General features: G+C 45.9%; 1 protein-coding gene across 1 annotated transcript in view; it reads right to left on the reverse strand.

Moving 5' to 3' along the window:
• The window catches only part of WDFY1 (WD repeat and FYVE domain containing 1), a 53,270-nt gene extending 34,609 nt beyond the window's left edge, over positions 1-18,661 (reverse strand). The window contains exon 1 of the mRNA XM_076005979.1: positions 18,428-18,661. Within this exon, the coding sequence (XP_075862094.1) occupies positions 18,428-18,606 (179 nt within the window). The 5' untranslated portion in view covers positions 18,607-18,661. The remainder of the gene's footprint in view (positions 1-18,427) is intronic.
• Between the last annotated feature and the right edge of the window lie 2,446 nt (positions 18,662-21,107).

Consider the following 21,107-nt stretch of genomic DNA (forward strand, 5'->3'; position numbering starts at 1 on the left):
AATGCTTTTCAAACTTCCCCACGCTACTATTCCTGTGAAGGCTGCTACAATCCATCTCCTTTGCCGTTCTAATTAGAGAAGCAGGGACTTACATATAGTTGCAACATATTCCATGGAAAGATTAGAAAAGGTATCTACATAAGACTGTAACATTATATATACATGACTACTGTATTCACAGCACTATCATCACCTTTGTCTATCATTGTTTAGCACTGTAGAAGATTCACTTATTTTCCAAATAAATAAAATGCCAAAATTGGATGATATTTCTTTATTTCTGATTAAAATGTGTTTAAAATGTATTGCTATGCAGGGATAAGCAAAGGAACAAGTGAGAACAATAACAAAATGCCCTTTCTAGGGCTCTCATAATTTTCTGTCAACACCGTAAATTAGAACTAACTCTTTAACAAGAATTTTGGTCCATATAGTGAGAAACATATCTGACAAATTATAATAATCATAATGGCAAAAATAATACTGACAAACCTTGATTCAGGAATTCCGGGCCTGGCAATCGGTTCTAAAGAAATTATTTAATAGAAAGCAAATAAGAACTACACATTTAAAAAGTTCAATATGTGCATTATCCAAGAAGTAAAAATTAGGAAAAAACATTAAATAATGAAATGGGTTACTGATACAGTAATTCAATACCTTATATAGTCATTAAAAATAGTTAAGACCTGGAACCCTGAGATAATGTTTGTGAAATGCTCAGTTTATTTTTTCAAAAGTATAATATAGGGATTCCTTGGAGATACTGTGGGTTCAGTTCCAGACCACTGCAATAATGTGAATATTGCAATAAAGTCACATTAATTTTTTAGTTTTTTCCGGTGCACATAAAAATTATGTTTACACTATACTATATATAGTCTATTAAATGTGCAGAATATGTCTAAAAAATGTACAGACCTTAATTTAAAAATACTTCATTGCTAAAAAATGCTAACAATCATCTGAGCCTTAGGCGAGTACTAATCTTTTGGCTGCTGGAGCATCCTGGCTCCATGTTGATTGTGCTGACTGGTCACGGTGGTGGCTGCGGCAATTTTTTCTTTTTTTTTCTTTTTTTTTTTTTTTTTGAGACAGAGTCTCACTCTGTTGCCTGGGCTACAGTGCCGTGGCATCATCATAGCTCACAGCAACCTCAAACTCCAGCGCTTGAGCCATCCTCCTGTCTCAGCCTCCCAAGTACCTGGGACTACAGGCATGTGCCACCATGTCCAGCTAATTTTTTCTATTTTTTAGTAGAGACAGGGGTCTCACTCCTGCGCAGGCTGGTCTGGAACTCCTGAGCTCAAAAGATCCTCCCGCTTTGGCCTCCCAGAGTGCTAGGATTACAGGCATGAGCCACTGCGCCTAGCCCCGCTGCGGCAATTTCTTAGTAAGACAACAATGAAGTTTGCTGCATCAATTGACTCTTCCTTTCACAAAAGATTTCTCTGTATTATGTGATGCTGTTTGATAGCATTTTACCCAGAGAAGAACTTCTTTCAAAATTGGAGATAATCCACTCTAACCCTGCTGCTGCTTTATCAACTAAGGTTATGATTTACTTCAAATCCTTTGTTGTCATTTCAACAATGTTCACGGCATCTTCACCAGGAGTAGATCCCATCTCAAGAGACCACTTTCTTTATCCATAAGGAGCAACTCCTCATCTGTTCAAGTTCTATCAGGAAATTGCAGCAGTTCAGTCACATCTTCAGGCTCCATTTCTCATTGTAGTTCTCTTGCTATTTCTACCACGTCTGCAGTGACTTCCTCCACTGAAGTCTGGACGCGCTCGATGTCACCGATGAGTGTTGGTTGGGGAATCAACTTCTTCCAAGCTCCTATTAATGTTGATATCTCCTTCCACAAATCATGAATGTTCTTAATGGCCTTTAAAATGGTGAATCCTTTCCAGAAGGTCTTCAATTTACTTTGCCAAGATCCATCAGAGGAATCACTATCTATGGCTACTACAGCCTTACAAAATGTATGTCTTAAATAATAAGACTTCAAAGTTGAAATGACTCCTTGATCCATGAGCTGCAGTATGGATGTTGTATTAGGCATGAAATCAACATGCATCAGTAATATTTTGAAAGGAATCCTTTTTTGTGAGCAGTAAGTTTCAACAGTGGGCTTAAAATATTCAGTAAACCATGCTGTAAACAGATGTGCTGTCACCCAGGCTTTGTTGTTCCACTTACAAAGCACAGGCAGAGTGGATTTAGCATCATTCCAAAGGGTCCCAGGATTTCTGGAATGGTAAATGAGCCCTGGCTTCAACTTAAAGTCACCAGCTGTATTAGCTCCTAACAAGAGTCAGCCTGTCCATTGAAGTCAGGCACTGACTTCTCCTCTCCAGCTACAAAAGACCTAGATGGCATCTTCTTCCAATAGAAGGCTGTTTCATCTACGTTGAAAATCTGTTGTTTAGCCACCTTCATCAATGATCTTAGCTAGATCTTCTGGGTAACTTGCTGCTGCTTTCCCTTGCACTTTTATGTCATGGAGATGGCTTCTTTCCTTAAACCTCGTGAACCAACCTCTGCTAGGTTCAAACATTTCTTACGCAGCGTCCTCACCTCTCACGGCCTTCACAGAACTGAAGACAGGCAGGGCCTTGCTCTGGATGACTCTTTGGCTTAAGGCATTGTTGTGGCTGGTGTAATCTTCTATCAAAGCCACTAAAACTTTCTCCACGTCAGCAATAAGGCTGCATTGCTTTCTTATCATTCATATATTTACGGGAGCAGCACTTTTAATTTCCTTCAAGAACTTTTCCTTTGCATTCACAACTTGGCCAACTGTCTGGCACTAGGGGCTCAGCTTTCAGCCTATCTCGGCTTTGAACATGCCTTCAAGGTTCAAAGCTTAATCATTTCTAGCTTATGATTTAAAGTGAAAGACATGTGACTCTTCCTTTCCCCTCAGTGGAGGCCACTGTAGGGCTACTAACTGGCCTAATTCCAATATTGCTGTGTCTCAGGGACCAAGGAAGCCCAAGGAGATGGAGAGAGATGGGGGAAAGGCCAGTTGGTGGAGCAGTCAGAACACACACACATTTATCAGTTAAGTAGACCATCTTATTCGGGCACGATGTATAGCATCCCGAAACCACTATTACACGATAGTAACATCGATGATCACAGGTCACCACAACAGATATAATAATAATGAAAAAGTCTGAAATAGTGCAAGAATTAGCAAAACATGACACAGACACAGGAAGCGAGCACATGCTGTTGGAAAGATGGCACCCACAGACCCCTGGCAGAAGAGTCGCCATAAACCTTCAATTTGCAAAAAAAATGCATTATCTGTGAAGCACAATAAAACAAGGTAGGCTTGTATAAAATTACATAACTAGATTATGTAGCAACACCGCGTGAGGCTGGGCAGGGCGGGGGGGGGGGTTCTTAGGGGACGGGAGGAAGGTGAGGAGAAGGGAGCATGTCTGCAAGGCAGACAATGACCTGGGCTCCTCTGAGGGCCCCAGAGGACAGATGAGGTGGCTGAGGGAAGGAGAACAGCAGGGTCCAACAACCGCCCAGCACACCAACAATGAAGCACCTCCAAAGGGACTTACTTTGTCTGGTTTTCAAGTGTGGCTACATAAAATAGTAAATGCAAAAATGTTCCACTCCCTAAGAATGTGTCCATTAAGTCACTGTCCCTGCTGAGAGCATATGAAGTGGTGGAATAAAATAGGAGCCAAGTCCTCTTTTAGAGACAGAATCTCTCTCTGTCGCCCAGGCTGGAGTGCAGTGGCCCCATCACAGCTCACTGTAGCCTCAACTCCTGGGCTCCAGTGATCCTCCTGCCTCAGCTTTCTGAGTAGCTGGGACTTACTATCACATCGAGCTAATTTTTTAATCTTTTTGTAGAGATAAGGTCTCCAACTCCTAGCATCAAGCGCTCCTCCTGCCTCAACCTCCCAAATGCAGATGTGAGCTACTGCACCCAGCCATGAGTCAAGTCTTGAGGCACTAGAATCAGAGGCGATTTAGAATACATTGGAGCCACTCTCCTTTTTTTAATAAGGCTGATTCTAGAGGCCTCACCATGGAGAACACTCACTCTGGTCTATGCTGGCCTTCAGTGTGGACTCATGCCTTGGGTCAGGCTTGGAGTCTGGACATGACCTGCCCCCAGGGAGTCTCTGAGGGGATCTGGCACATCCACGGGGGTCAGTGCAGGGGGGTGAGGGAGCCCCGACGCCAACAAGGAGACACAGACCTGGACATCAGGCTAGTGGTGCCTACGTGGACTGGGCCTTGATGACAGCACTGTTCCCAAAGGACAGTGGGCAGAGGGCAGGGCCAGTAGAGCCAGCAAAGAAATCAGATGCAGAAAGGCGGGGAAGGAGAAGTCACTACCAAAAGGCATGGGGCTCCCAGGCCTGAAAGTTACAAGGCAACACACAGGCCTCTTTCATGCACATGGGTCCTGCTTAACGTCTGGTAAGTTCACAGCAGTGAACTGCAGTGACGCACACAAGGCTACCTCCTAGGCACACATCGGGACCCAGGAAGAGTCTGTGGTCTGTTGAGAATGAGATGCCATACCCTCATGGCAAAGATGACAGACACTTCTGCCTGCATCTGATACCCCAGGAGGCAGAAGCAAGGAAAGACACAACCCTAAAATCATGCAAACCAACATCAGCGCTGCATCAGATCGCCTCACTTCGTTTAGTTGTTTTGTCCAAGTTTATTTCTCTCTTACCAAAAGATGATGAAAATTCACCTTTCAAAACATTACAAAAGTAAATAATTCAAAGCAAGGTAGCTTTATATAGTAAATAATAAGTACAACAACTTTTTTTAAAAGGCTTTTCAGAAAACTCTACACTTTATCCTCCAAAGCAATAAGGAACCTACAGCCTCGAGGCCACATGTGGCCTCCTGATCCCCAAGTGCAGCCCCTCAACCGATCCAAACATCACAGAACAAACCTCTTTATTAAAAGAATCTGTTCTGTAAAATTTAGATGCAGTCAAAAGGCTACACTTATGAATCCAGAAGGCCACATGTAGCCCCCAAGGCCACAGGCTCCCCACCCACATTTTTCCCTAAATAAATCCAAAGTATGGGAAAGTATAGGTCTAACTCTAAAGCCCTCACTTTGTTCAAAGAAATCCTGACTTTTGTGCTAAATAAGAATGGTGATTCTGACAAAATCTCTCACTACCTCAAGGTTGATATTTAGTTGAATCCAGCTACAGCATGCAATACCATATGTCAGTGCTTGTGGCAGATAAAGACCAAAAATATAAAAAATAAAAATGCCCAATTCTTTACCCTTCCCTGACTCCACGCCCTCTGCAATGCGACTTTGAAGTTCTTACCATCAATAGATGGAATCTATTTCTCCAGCACAACACGGCTAAAGTAACAGAGCGCCACCTGAGTCCAGAGGCCCTGCCTGTTCTCACTCCCTCTCGTGGAGGCCACACCACATGGGCCAGAGGGACCAGCGCGAGGGAGGATGGAGGACAGCATGGAAGAGAGCCCGACTGTCCCACCCTTGGCCAGCCTGTAGCCAGCTCACTCCCAGACAGGAGGCTGGCGGAGGCCAGAAGCCCAGGTGATTGAAGGCTCATGAATGATGACCAATACCTGCTTCTTTGAGCCACTGCGTTTTGAGGTGGTTTGTTACAGAAGCTAACTGATACCTTTAAGAATACTTGGGAATCTCAGGTTAAAATTAAAAATAAAAAGAGGATTTGGCATTTAATGAGTGACAAGGATTTCAAAGTACTTAGTACAAATAACTCCACTTCAACTCTAAATTGGAATATAAGATCCCTATTTTGCACAGGTGCTAATTTGAATCCTTAGAAATTGAGGAAGTCACTAGAAAAGCAAAGATGAAGCAATTACTCTTAGATATTGTACCAAAATATTTGTTAGTCTGTATACCAGGGGTAATGATTCTGCATGTTTTACCTTCCTACAGCAGACATATGAAAAGTAGACCTGAGACCACATTCTGATTAAGAAGAAAGTTTTTATTCCAGGGAGATTAATCTCTGATCTGCTGAAAGATGTGTCCAATGATCAGAATAGGTAGAGGGACTCCTTTTTATTTCTTCTAGTCCCCTTGTTGGACTCTAGAAAAAAAAGAGCTAATTAAAAGCAAGGTTAAAATATACTTTAGGGAATCAGTAAGTCTATTAAAGCCTTATCTATTTAAGCTACAATGTAGTAGGAACAAAGATTCAAAGTATGATTTTTCTTCTAAAAAGCACTAACTCTCAAACCAGGAGACAGCTTGTAGAAATCGTGATTAATATTTTTAAACCTATAATTACACAAGGACATACATTTGGGTTCAATACATATTTTCCACTATGTATTACTATACAATTACCTTGAAAATCATACCCACACTTTGGTAAGTAGACTCGAATAGCACACAAGTATTTCTGTAAGATCACAAGGACAAGTTCTACCCCATCCGAAACAACAGCACTTCTAAAACTTAATATGTCCTCAAAATTTTCTCAAAAAATACCCTAATCACCCCCAAAACAGCTAAATTAAAGCAATTTAACCATCTTTAAATTTGAAACTGATATACAGGGATTATTCAATTACAATGAGAAGTTCAAAGTATACCTCAATGTTACAAATTATGCCCAAGGTCCTGATTTCTTTTCATCTCTGAGAAAATAATAATTTGGGGGAAATCTCATTTTCTGGTCACTCCTGGGGATGCTGATACTATTTCATATCCTGGTAAATCTCCAAACATTTCTGTCACCTAAAGCAAAGGGCATTTTTTCTTAGTCTGATAGTACCTCCAGCAGGTAAAGACAAAAGTGTATAATTCTGGCACCCTAGTTGGTTTCTATAGCATTAAGACGTTTGCTGGAAACGGAGAGGGAACAATATGGGCATCAGTACAATCTGTTTTTATCAAGTAAATAGCAATTTCCTTCCAACCAAGTCTCCGGAACTCTGCCCTCTTTGTTCCTGCCGCAGAAAGAAGTCTTTCTCCTTTGGTAACAGAGAGGGAAACACTGGATTGTTACTGAATTGATTCTCTAAATTAAAAGGCAGAGAAACCAGCCTCTTTTTATAGAGGAGAATTAGATTAGCTGAGAACAATAAAAATTCCATCCCCTCCCACAATCTAGGGACGGAATACTGGACAGCCCTAGAGGTCCGTGACCAAGATGAGTCAGAGCCGACGTCGTCACTGGCAGCTCTTGACTGATCCAGGGAGGAAGGCCACCGGGTGACCGGGCATCTGCACCACCCCTTAAGTGAGCCACGCCTCTCCAGAAGCCAGACGGCTGCTTTTCTACCTGCAGATGTTTTCTTTTTGACTCAAGAGATCATTCCTGCTGTAATTTTCCACTGTTAGCATCAAAATGACTTTTTGTGACCCCTGTGTCACCAAGAAGGCTAAAACTATCCCAGCCACGAAAGAGCAGACAGACCACTAGAGCTGGTGTCCATGGAGGGTCCAGGCAACACTCTTTGTTATGTTAAAAAAAAAAAAAAAGTCTCAAACTCCATCCATAGCCTAAAAGTCTTAAAACACAAGGTTAAACTAACCCCAAAGAAGCAGAATTTGAGGGAGTAAGGAACAGTAGCCTATTTTAAAATTTTATTCCATACTTATTTATTCTTAACAGTTTTTTTTTACAGACTCAATCAACTAACCATTGAGATACTACTAAAAGCTTTACACTGTTTTAAGTGTTGGAAACATTTTAAAGGTCACCATTTAACTAATGAAGACAAACTGTAAACGAGTGATAACATAATGTGGCAAGAGCTATTGTAACAGCGAAAGGGTGTGTTCACATTAGGAAGTGGTGATGGCGGTATGGTGGATTGGAGGAGTTGGCAAAGACTGCTCAAGAAGCGATGGCATGTCAAATGAGTCCCAACGGATGGGAAGGAGCCAGTCAAGCACACAATACACAGAAGAGTGGTCCAAGGAGAGAGATCAGCACAGCAGTGAGAAGCCTCTTCGGGGTACTGCAAGTATCCCAGGAATTCCATACTAAGTGGTATTTTCTACAAACCATAACCCAGAAATCAAACATGCCCCCGTCAACACTGATTTCACTCCAAGCATCCCAACTCCCCATTAGCCTCTGCAATTGGGCTCTACTGATGAAAGGCAAGTAAATCAAATATAAAGAGAATGAGAAGGAAAGAGGAAAAAATCCAGACAGGTGACCTTTTACCTGAAACTCCTCTGCAAATGGTCTGCTAGAGATTCATGTTGACTCTAAAAGGAACTGTTCTGTGTGAAATAAACACTATGTGGTCAACAAAGAAAAATGAATAGTTAAAAAGAGTATTTCACTATGAAGTATGACAAAAAGACATCATTAAATCTGTATATATGTGTTCGCAGTATCTTAACAACTCTCAGATCTGCTAAGCATACACTGTAGAGAAGGAAGATGAATACCTAAATTCTAGAAACAAATATGATTCATTACATTACAACTTGCTTCTTATGAAAGAACTACAGATTACTAAAGCTAACCATGCGGGGAATACCTCTGGCACAGAAGTGGCTAAGTCTGTGTCAATCAACTGGGGCTAGCTATGCAGTCCGTGCTATGTGACAACCTACCATGTAGGGGTACAAACTACATAGGAAGATAAGATGAATAAACACGAAGCAACAGTATGCAAATATTTTCTCCCTTTCTGTAGGTTGTCTGTTTGCGCTAGTGATTATTTCCTTTGCTGCGTAGAAGGCTTTAAATTTAACCAAGTCCCATTTATTCATTTTTGCTGGTGCTGTAATTGCCTTTGGAGTCTTAGTCACAAATTCTTTGCTTAGGCTGATATTCACAATCTATCATCTGAAAAAGGGCTAATATCCAGAATTCACAAAGAACTCAAACAAATCAGCAAGAAAAAAAACCAAACAACCCCATTAAAAAGTGGGTAAAAGACATGAACAGAAGCTTTTCAAAAGAAGATAGACAAATGGCCAACAAACATATCAAAAAATGCTAAATGTCACTAATCATCAGGGAAATGCAAATTAAAACCACAATGAGATATCACCTTACCCATGTCAGAATGCCTATAATTAAAAAGTCCAAAACAACACATGCTGGTGTGGATACAGAGAGGAAGGGACACTTATACACTGTTGGTAGGACTGCAAATTACTATAACCTCTATGGAAAACAACACAGAGAATTCTTAAAGAACTAAAAGTAGACCTACCATTCAATCCGTCAATCCCATTACTGGGTATCTTTCCAAAAGAAAAGAAATCATTTTATCAAAATGATATGTGCACTCAAATGTTTTTTGCAGCACAATTCACAATTGCAAAGATGTGGAATCAACCTAAGCACCCATCACATCATTAATGAACTAACAAAATGTGTGTGTGGGGGTGTGGGGGTGTGTGGGTGGGTGTGTGTGTGTATACACACACACACCCATATACTACACACACCATGGAGTACTACTCAGGCATAAAAAGAAATGAATTAATGTCTTTTGCAGCAATTTGGATGGAACTAGAGGCCATTATCCTAAGTGAAGCATCTCAAGAATGGAAAAAGAAAAGCACCACATGTACACTCCAGTAATTTGGGACTAATCGATGGGCACACATGAGCACAGAGAGGAGTAAAAGTTATTGGAAATCAGGAAAGGGGTGGGGGAGGACAGGAGGGTACCTAACAGGTACAATGAAGACCATTTGGGTGATGGGCACACTTACAGTCCCGACTTAGGCATTATAAAAGCTATCCATGTAACAAAAACAGTTGTACCCCCTTAATATTTTGAAATTAAAAAAAAAAACTTGAAGCAACAGTAACTAATATCTGATTGTAATTAACTAAGCATAATCAGTAAGACGCTACAAGTGTTGAAGGAAGCTCAGAAAGAACAGAGAACCATGGGCTGGGAAGAATGATTCGATGGAGGAGGTCGCACTTGAAGTGGCCCTAGAAGCAAAGGAGGGTTCGAATCCGGGAGAAAGGGGAAGGGAGGTGCCTGGTGAGGGGAGGCCCAGAAGCAAAGGCACCCAGAGGGGAAATGTGACGTGTGAATGGGACAGAGCGCATGTTGGCTCTACTGCACGTGAAAGAACCACTGAAAATAAAGGTGGAAGTAAAGCTGGCCAGGGACCAGTTACAGGGTCCTCGAAGTCCTTTTACAGACATGATGGAATAAGGAGTCAATGAAAGGTCACGAGCAGGAGAAAGACACGACAAGGACGGTGCTGAAGGTACCAGCTTGGCAGGACAGACTCAAGCAGGACATGCCTGGACTCAGGGAAGCCAGTTAATAGGCTTTGGAAGACAAGGTTTAAAAGGCGGTGAGGACAAGCTGTAGGGTAATTATGGGCAGGTGTGCAGAAAAGGGTCACCACGGCAGGCCTGACACTGTCTTTAAAAGGTCCTGCTTGCAAGGTTGGCCCTTGGCTGGTGCTTGTGCGTGGGACCTTGGCTATCTGGAGGGTTTTCACCATTCCCTAACTCGTAAGAATGGCTAATGGCTCCCTGTGCTTAACATGCGGTTTATGCTGACCACCGGCCTTCCTCTGGGAGTCTGGAATTTGGGCACATGCCAGGCTGAGGGGCTCTACGTGAGCAGGCCCTAACTGCAGGTAACCAGTCTCTAGTGAGCTTCCCTGATATAAACTCGCATAGGCTGCCATGCTTCACTCTGGGGCAAACATATCCTGTGGGACGCCACGTGGACAGGCCTCTTGGAAGCCTGTGCCCGGTTTCCTCTGGATTTCACCTCACGTCCTGGTTTTGTTTTGTGTCCTCTGGCTGTAATAAATCATGGTCATGCACATGACTATTACGTGTCAGGCCTTCTAGTGAATCAACGAACCCAGTCTTGAGGTCCCTAAAACAGCAGGGGAAAGACTTATAAGAGAAACCAATACGACCGACATAACTTGTAAGTAACCAAAGATGGAAATGAAGGAAAGCACGACCCAAAGACAGTTATAAGAATTCGGGATTGTAAGTAATGCCCAAATCGGTATTCCTCTATTTAGGCAGGAACATTTTCATTTTTTTCTCACATATGCATGTGCATATGTGTGCACGCACACACACACACAACATAGAAACATCTTTAGCTTTTGATGAGAGTAAATAAATTAAATGGGAAATAAATGGGACTGAAAATATTAATAGCTAACACTTGCAGAGCCCTTCAGTGCTTTCTGTGTGCCAGACACAGTTCTATGTGCTTTTTCTTTCTTTCTTTTTTTTTTTTTTGAGACAGAGTTTCACTCAGTTACATGGGCTAGACTTCAGTGGCTTCACCATAGATCCAGCAACCTCCTGGGCTCAAGTGATCCTCCTGTCTCAGCCTCCTGAGTAGCTGGGACTACAGGTGAGCACTATTGGGCTAATTTTCCTAGTTTTTGTAGAGACAGGGTCTCGCTCTTGCTCAAGCTGGTCTCAAATTCCTGACCTCAAGCGATCCTCCCGCCTCGGCCTGCCAGTGTGTTGGGATTACAGGTGTGAGCCACCTCACCAGGCCTGTTCCGTATCCTTTAATTCACCTAATCCTCAAAAAATCCTGTGAGGTAGGTACTATTATTATCACTATTTTTCAGATGTGAAAACAAGGCTGCAGAGAGGTTAAGTAACTTGTCCCAGGTCACATGGCTGGGATTCAAACTCGGGCATTCTGGCTCCTAAGTCTCTGTTCTTAACTGCTATTAACAGAAAATGACGGTATCAACAATAGAGGAATAAGCGCATTTCCACCCAAGCTTCCTGCCTTCTCGCTTCTTTATAACTTCTATAAAGTTTTGTGTTTACTTTATAACACAAATCGAAGAGTCTACTTTTAGACACTGCATGGCAACTAAAATACAACAGTTAACACCCTGGTTTTCTGCATAAACAACTTTCGGCTATGCCAGCTTTCCTCTTAAGCTTAACACTTAAAAATCAAGTCGTTTATTTAGGATTTTTTTCCACATAAACAATTAGTAAATATACAAATTTGCCCCCAAACCTTATTAATATAGTTAGAAACATCTAAGAGGAAACAAATATATTAAATATCTGGTATAATAAAAAAGAGAAGATGCTAAAAAAATATTTAAAAGTTGGCTTTCTATTAATATCTTTACTATTTCCCAACCTAAGTACAACATCTTAAAATAGTTTAAAACACACGAGATCTGTCTTTGTTTGACTTAGGCCAAACAAAATTGAGTTTCCTACAGTAACCAATCTTGGCCTACAGACCCCTGAGGCAACAGTATAAGCATGTTCATCTCCTAACTCTATTTTTCAAAAATGAAAGCAGTAGGCCTACAGCCTTAACCTATTTATAAGGGTTTATAATAAAGTTTTTACCTTTTAAAAATCCTATCATTCAATCAACTTTCCAAATTCTCAGAGCGGTCCACAGCAGAGAAGTCCAAAAAGCAAACCTGTCAGTTTCTGCTGTCTCGCCACATTTCAGCTTGGTTCTAAAAATGGAGTCTCATTTTCTGTTTCCCCTCCCAGAAAAGTCACCAATATAGTTCTTACACTTACTACTGGAATCGGTTTTTTTTCTTACAATTTCCTGAATAGAAAGATAGTCCTACTTTATGGATGCAAGAATTTTATAGGTACTTCATGAATGTATCATTCTTACACTTTGCTCGAATTCCAAAGTTCAAATTCTTTGTTCCAAAGTTCAAGCAATTTAAACTAAAGTTAAAAATGCTACTTTTGGTTCAGCCTTAAAGACTAATTTAAGTTTAAATAAAAAAGCCCAAGATATTCATTACTCCAACAAAATGCAAATGACTTTGTGCAAGGAGTAACACCATTCTCTATTAACTATTCATGACACATTAACCCATGAAGGTTTCTAACCAGACACCTCCGCTGACTGCCCAAATCACTAATTACCTGTGACTCCCAGGTGTAATGAAATTAAACTTTGATATTTCATATTGTTTAACACTCTTTGACTGCATTTAGCTCTGTCATATGTAGTTTGCTTATATAGAAATAGGTGGGTATGTGTAAATGACCCTGGGTAAATGTATCCCAGAAGCTGACCAAAAAGAGTACAAAAAGTAAATAGTATTCTTTCCCAGTGGGTCTACATTGGCAAGCACAGTGATAAATAACCCTCCCTTCTTGAGGAGCAGGGCTTCACAAAGTGTGGTCCCTGGACCAGCAGCATGGGCATCAACACCACCTGAGAACTTGGCAAAAATGCAAACTCTCAGGTCCCACCTACTTTTCCAAATCGGAAACATTGGGGGTGAGGCCCAGCCATCCCTGGTTCAACAAGACCTCCAGGTGATTCTGATGAATGCTCAGGGAACTGGCGTTCCAGAGGGACCAGATAAACAAGTGCACTACACCAGGCTTTCTCAAGCTCAGCACTATTGACATCTGGGGCCCAATAATCCTCCGCTGTGGGGACGTTACAGAATGCCAAACAGCATCCCTGGCCTCTACCCAGATGCCAGTGGTACCCACTCCCCATTTGTGACAATCAAAACTGTGTCCAGATATTACAAAATATCCCCTGGGGGAACAAAATCACCCCTAGTCAAGAATCACTGTCCTAAACTTAAGTGAACACTAACTTCAGGAAGACCTGCATATCTTTCACTTTTCCTCTCAAAAGGCTTCCAGCTAGTTTCCACTGCTTTTGGCTTTTGCAAAATGAGCTAACTTCAGAGGGACCCTACATTAAATGTTAAAAATTATTTTTCTGAGCATTAAAGCAAAAGTTGTACAGAGAAGGTACAAGCCAATTTTTTTTAAAACCCCAAAAACTACTAGAAAGAAAGGAAGGATAATTGACTCATGGCAAAAGGTAGAATCCTAGCATTTTACGCCTGCTGCCAGAGTAGTTAACTATTGACTAATACTGCCCAGATTCAGTTTCTCCAAATGTACAGAAAAACCAGGTGCATGGCAGAAAGAACTAGGACCTCAGAATTAGCCCTGGGCTCAAATGTCAGTCGTATCACTCAATAGCTATGTGATCTTGGGCAGTTACTTCATCTTTTTTGCATCTGTTTTCTGACCAGCCAAACAGCCATTACAATATGATGCACATTCCATTTGTTCCATAATACCCCCAGCAAGACCTAGGACAGCATCTGCAATGAAATGCACTGCTATTTCTAGAGTGAACAAAAGAATACTCATGCTGCATGAGATAAAGACACAGTCTCCTCCATTCAGGTCAAATTTTAGCACCAAATGAGTTTGCAGGTCCAATTTACACACACACACACACACTTTTGACTTTCAGAATGCACTGAATTTTGGAACTGCTGATAAGGGAAGGTGAATGTACCCACCTTATGGCAGGGAGGGGAGGATCAGCTGCAGTAACACACATGGGTCCATTTCTATACTGGTAGAAAGAAGGGGCTCTCTAAAGGTTAGCTATTGTTATTTTTAAAGTACAAATTCTGATCATGTCATTTGCTTGCTTTCAACTCTTTGATGGTTCCTCCTTGCCTACAAAATAAAGTCCAAATTCCCAAAAGTGGCCTTTCCAAAACTGGACACTGGCCCTTCCAGCTCTCAGTCCTCTCCCCTGCCATGGCCACCCACACAACTTTTGTTCCAGTCACCTAGAAATACTTACGGTTCTTTACCCCTTAAAATCCCTCCTGTCTCTTCCTCTGTCTACAACAAGGAGTGCATCCCTCCTTCCTTCCTACAGACCACTCCTGTATCCAGAAAGACATGCTCCAATGACCTCCTCTAGGTGGCTGTCCTTGAACCCCGGTCTCAGCCCAATCTTCCTCCTCTGTGTCTTCCCAGCATCCCTGGAAGCTAAGTGCATAAGGCCATCTCGTCACTAGACTGTCCAGCCCTTGGGAAAATGCGATTTAGGTGTCAGCTGTCTTTCTACCCAACAGATCTGGCAAAGGCTCTGCACATAGTAAGTGTCTGATAAATACTTGAATGAACAGGGAGGTCTACTTCCTCAGACATGTATGTTGGTTTCATCAGGTCACGGGCCATAAAAAGCAAAGACTCAGAAGTTACATGAGGGCAGGTACTGTGGCTTTTGATGCCTGTTGTATTCTCAGGGCCTGGCACCATAAATACAGTATTTCTAAATGAATGAATTAGCAAGTGAGTGAATGATGAGTATGACACACTATTTACGACAGTGTGCAGACAAACCACCACGACCAACAACAAAAAACTCCCACAGCCATGTGCTTTCATTAAATCTCATGAAGTGTGGCACATATTAAAAAGGTTGTCCTACCTTCAAGAAAGTGCCATGGGCCTGAAATGCAAATTAGAAACCTGAGGTGTCAACCCTCACCCACTGCAGTCATCCACCCGGGCCGGCAGTCACAGCGCTGCCCAAGAGCAAAAACGAGCTGATCCGAGTGAGGCTCCCCAGAACGTTTCAGTCCCAGAGCAGCTTAGTAATCACTTTCCATAAAACATTTATCAGCACTGCTCCTGGCCAGTATTCTCAGATATTCAGCAATTTGCCCAACACACATGAGTCATAAACAAAATATTTTACTGAAGGAAGACTGCTAACTTCTAAAGAGCGTCGCCTCCACCTGTGTTCATACAACACAAGCATCATTATCCTGTCCTTTGCCTTTTTGACACTCCCACCTTCTCCCTAAGTCTCAGGCACTCCTGTCCTCCCAGCTTCACACACCCAGGCCCAAGTCCTATTGATCTCTCCCCACCTGTTTTGAGGTCACCTACAGGTCAAGTGGCAGGGACAGGCCGCCGGCTGCTCACAATAAGCTCATTGCCTAATAGAGGGAAAAGGCATAAGTTCACTCAAAAGTAAAATCCAAAGGTCAAACAGGAGCTGGGGGCTTCAGGCTTTCTTTTCCCATTCAAGACAGGCCCTCGGTGTTACTTGCTTCAAAAGGCATGACTACAAAAGGCTGGACTATGCCTCCGGCTTCAAGAGAACAGCAGAACCTTCCAGAAACCCTTTAGACTTTTGGAATATCACTATTTAAGACTACTCAGGGCACCAACAAGACAACAGTTCCATTCAATAAACATCAGTCATTTCCTTCAAATTCCCACCAGAAAGGCATAACGTTTTAAACCTTCAGGGTTCCAAAGATTCTAAAGTTTTAAAATAATACTGCTTCAATCCAATTACACAGCCCTGGAAGACCAGAGAGCTGGTGGGCAGTCCCAGTTTGCATTTCTGGCTTCACCAGTGTCTCTGGGACTTCAAGTAAGTAGTGTCACCTCCACCGGCCTCAGTTTCCTCTTGGGTAAAATGAGAACGCTGGACCAAATCAGTGTTTCTCAAAGTTCGGTGGACTTCCAATATCAGGTGTCTTAGTACAAGAGAAGACTTTATGTGAACACAGATTAACATGTTTTAGTTAGTAGTTTATGGTAAGTAATATTAGTTTTCCTAATGGTGGAGAAAGAAATACAATTTCCTTTTAAAATAAACGCATCTAAGTCTTTTTTAAAAAATGAGTCGCTTTTCCAAAAAACTAATAAATACGAGTTCAGGCGATTCTAACAGCGGTGGCAAAAATAACTGATCTAGAGGCCCCGTGTTGTGTGAAAGAGAGGTGCAAACCCCTAAATAAACGGGAAGGAAGAGAGCGAAAGACCCTTGAGGTTCCCTGCAAGGGGGAAATCCTGGGTACCAGGCCCCACGGTGACCAGCCGCCAGTCCTCAGGGTTTGCAGAGAAGACGACTTGGAACTGGCCGAACAGGGAGGGCCAAGGAACACCTGAGCGCCAGAAGAAATCCGCAAAGGAGAGACCCGGGCGAAGGTCCCCGACTGGAACGGCTAGGGAGGGGACGGGGTCCTGGGCTGGAGGGGCGCGGTGAGGACGGGGTCCCGGGCTGGAGGGGCGCGGTGAGACGACTGTCCGGGGCTGGAGGGACGCGGCTGGGACGACGGTCCGGGGCTGGAGAGACGCCGTGGGGACCGGGTCCCGGGGCTGGAGGGACGCAGTGGGGACCGGGTCCCGGGGCTGGAGGGACGCAGTGGGGACCGGGTCCCGGGGCTGGAGGGACGCAGTGGGGACCGGGTCCCGGGCTGGAGGGACTCAGTGGGGACCGGGTCCCGGGACTGGAGGGGCGCGGTGGGGACCGGGTCCCGGGACTGGAGGGGCGCTGTGGGGACCGGGTCCCGGGGCTGGAGGGGCGCGGTGGGGACCGGGTCCCGGGGCTGGAGGGGCGCCGTGGGGACCGGGTCCCGGGGCTGCAGGGGCGCCGTGGGGACCGGGTCCCGGGGCTGGAGGGGCGCCGTGGGGACCGGGTCCCGGGGCTGGAGGGGCGCAGTGGGGACCGGGTCCCGAGCTAGAGGGCGCAGTGGGGACCGGGTCCCGGGGCTGGAGGGGCGCCGTGGGGTCCGGGTCCCGGGGCTGGAGGGGCGCCGTGGGGTCCGGGTCCCGGGGCTGGAGGGGCGCAGTGGGGACCGGGTCCCGGGCTAGAGGGATCAGTGGGGACCGGGTCCCGGGGCTGGAGGGGCGCCGTGGGGTCCGGGTCCCGGGGCTGGAGGGGCGCTGTGGGGACCGGGTCCCGGGCTGGAGGGGCGCCGTGGGGACCGGGTCCCGGGCTAGAGGGATCAGTGGGGACCGGGTCCCGGGGCTGGAGGAGCGCCGTGGGGTCCGGGTCCCGGGGCTGGAGGGGCGCCGTGGGGTCCGGGTCCCGGGGCTGGAGGGGCGCCGTGGGGTCCGGGTCCTGGGGCTGGAGGGGCGCCGTGGGGTCCGGGTCCCGGGGCTGGAGGGATCAGTGGGGATCGGGTCCCGGGGCTGGAGGGGCGCCATGGGGTCCGGGTCCCAGGGCTGGAGGGGCGCGGTGGGGACCGGGTCCCGGGGCTGGAGGGGCGCCGTGGGGACCGGGTCCCGGGGCTGGAGGGGCGCCGTGGGGACCCGGTCCCGGGCTAGAGGGATCAGTGGGGACCGGGTCCCGGGGCTGGAGGGGCGCCGTGGGGACCGGGTCCCGGGGCTGGAGGGGCGCCGTGGGGACCGGGTCCCGGGGCTGGAGGGGCGCCGTGGGGACCGGGTCCCGGGGCTGGAGGGGCGCCGTGGGGACCGGGTCCCGGGGCTGGAGGGGCGCCGTGGGGACCGGGTCCCGGGGCTGGAGGGGCGCCGTGGGGACCGGGTCCCGGGGCTGGAGGGGCGCCGTGGGGACCGGGTCCCGGGGCTGGAGGGGCGCCGTGGGGACCGGGTCCCGGGGCTGGAGGGGCGCCGTGGGGACCGGGTCCGGGCCGGAGAGGTGCGTCTGGGGTCGAGACTGGAAGCCCCGCGGGCTGGATCGGGGAGCCCAGCGGACAGAAGGGGCGCGGCGGGGCCGTCGGGCGGCGCACCCCGGGGACGCCCCCTCCGAGCCGGCGCGGAAGGGCTGGGGCCGCGGACCCTCCGCCCCCAGACCCGGTCGCCGCGGACGCGGGCCGCCCCCGCCGTGCCTCGGCCTCTCGAGCGACCTGCCGGCCCTACCTGTCCTCGCTGGCCGTGATCACGCCGTCCTCCTTGGGAATGAGCAGCGCGGCGGTGACGGCGTCCTGGTGGCCCTCGATCTTGCTCAGCAGCACCGGGCGGCTGCTCTGCGGCCTGGAGTGGATCTCGGCCGCCATGTTCGCGCGGCGGCGGCGGCGGCCTCCGGGCGGGCGGCCCATCAGCTGACGGCCGGGCGGGCGGGGACGCGCCGGTTCCCCCCGCGCCGGCCGCGTGGGCGCCGCGCCGCCGTAAGCTCCCGAGTGCTGCCGCGCCACGCCCGTATTGCCTGGGGAAGCCGCGCGCGCAGAAACCCCGCGGCCCGCAGAGGACGACAGAGGGCGCCCGCCCAGGCAAGGGGATGAGGGCGAAAAGCACCGGAAGTCCTCCACCCAGCCATGGACTGAGCAGTTAGTGGAGTTGTCCCCCAAACCAGACTTCAGAACCTTCAGAAATACTAGTGCTGCTGCTACACTCCGTTCTAAGAAGCCATTGTTGAAAGGCACACCCTAATTTCAGAAATGTTAAAATGGGAAAAAATACAAAAAAATGGGAAAAAATAACCTTAGAATCTGTGAACTACAGGAGATGACACCCATTGAGCGGTCACTGCGTACCAGGCACTATCCCACTTTCTTTGCATAGGTTACTTCATTTAATACCGATACACTTAAGAGATGAAGAAATAGGTGCTCTTGTATTCCCATTTTAGAGATGAGAAAACAACCACCAAGTTCAGTCGCTAGCTCGCGGTTGCATAGCTATGAGCCCTTGCTCTCCAGGAACTGGCCTGGTGTTTTCAGCCGGGCCTTGGTGTTGCTAGGAGATGGCTGCGTAAACATAAACATCAGACAAGACCACTCCATAATCACGTCTGAGCACAGCCAAAAATGAACGTAGTACAAACCACAAAAATGACCAACACCCCCCTATCCTGGCTAATCTGAGTAACAGTTATTTCTTTACCAATTACAGCGTTAGCTTCTACCTAGTGTTCCTCCATCTAGATAAGATTTATTAACATATCCAACTTTAGAATGATACCCACTTCCTGACACATCCAGTACAGAGGGGATCCCCTCTTCCTTAAACCTTCTCAAATCACCTAGCACAGGCCCAAATCCTGTGATAAGTCCATTGTAACGTCCTCTTACCCAGATGCCCCACAGTTCCCTGTGATGTGCCTTCTCCTTCCAACAACCAATCAACCCACTTTTTCAACTACAGGCGTGTTCCTGGTGGTTTTGGCTGGAGGACATCGACAGCTAGTAAGCCACAATCGGGACCCAGGAAATCAATGACTCCAGAGATCTCCCCACTCCAACCACCCCCCACAGTATATTATTCTGATGCCTGCATTGTAGAATTGCACTAGAACTGTACTGTCCACATGGGGCACTTGAAATGTGGCTGATCCAAATCGAGATGTGGTGTAAGTGTAAAATACATGCTGGATTTGAAAGACTTCGTACAAAACAAAAAGGATGGAAGATATTTCATTAATAATTTTATATTGGTTACATGTTGAAATGATACTATTTTGGATATATTAAGTTAAATAAGATACTATTAAAATTAATAAGACCTGTTTCTTCTTATTTTTTAATGTGGCTCATAAAAATTTTAAGTTACAGATGTGGCTTAGATGGTATTTCTACTGGACAGTGCTGCGCTAGTACATATTATAATGAAGTTAATAACATGCATTCACAGATTTAATTATTCATATAGACAACAAACACGTATTACATACCTACTATGTGCCATATGCCGGCATGTTGAATAAGACATGGTTCTTCCAGGGCTTGTATCGTATAATGACTAGGCAGGCTACTGAACAACTCTGTTTAATCAACTAAGATTTCTTGAGTGCCTGCTATGAGCCAGGTGCCATTCTACATGCAGCAGTGTTCAAGAGAGGCAAAAATCCCTCTACTGTTAGAACTTACATTCTAGCGAAGGAGCCAGATAATAAGCAAAATAAAAAAATAAATAATATAGTACATTAGAAGTTAAATGCTACAGAGAAAGTAAAACAGGGAAGGGTGATGGGGACTATAGGTAGCGTTGCAATTTTAAACAGAATGGTACGGTATGTGCAGAGACACGCTGCACGGATCCACTTTCAGGAAAGAAGAGTGGTCAGCAGCCAGTCTCTAGCCTTTAGCTTCTTCATTCAGGATCTGCCTCAGCTGCTAAGAGCCACCATGCTTCAGTCATACCCTTCACAGGGCAGATCACATCCAGTGACTGAGCAAGACAAGAATATAAAGGCCTGACCATCAGGACTTACTGATGAGCAGTACTTGCTCCAAAACTCTCTCCTGGATTGGACAAAGCTTTGTCAGGACTATATTGTCAGGACTGAATTTTCCTGTCTAATCCTGTATCTCCCCCTCCCTTCACGAATACTGATCCCTAATAAATGCCCTGTGTGCCAACCTCTATCACCTCTCTCCTCCTAGAGGATGCGGATGAGGATGCAACCTGAGACAGCTGACCAGTGAAGGCCTCACTGAGAAGTGACATTTTGAGCCAAGAAGGAGAGGAGGGAGCAAGCTATGTAGAAATGTGAGCAAAGTGCTGTCCTAGAAAAGGAAACAACACATGCTAAGGCCCTGAGGTGAGCACATGCCTGGGGTTTTGTAGGAATAGTAAGGCAGCCACTGGAGCACAGTGAGTT

This window comes from Microcebus murinus, chromosome 8, assembly GCF_040939455.1.
Source record: "Microcebus murinus isolate Inina chromosome 8, M.murinus_Inina_mat1.0, whole genome shotgun sequence".
NCBI lineage: Eukaryota > Metazoa > Chordata > Mammalia > Primates > Cheirogaleidae > Microcebus > Microcebus murinus.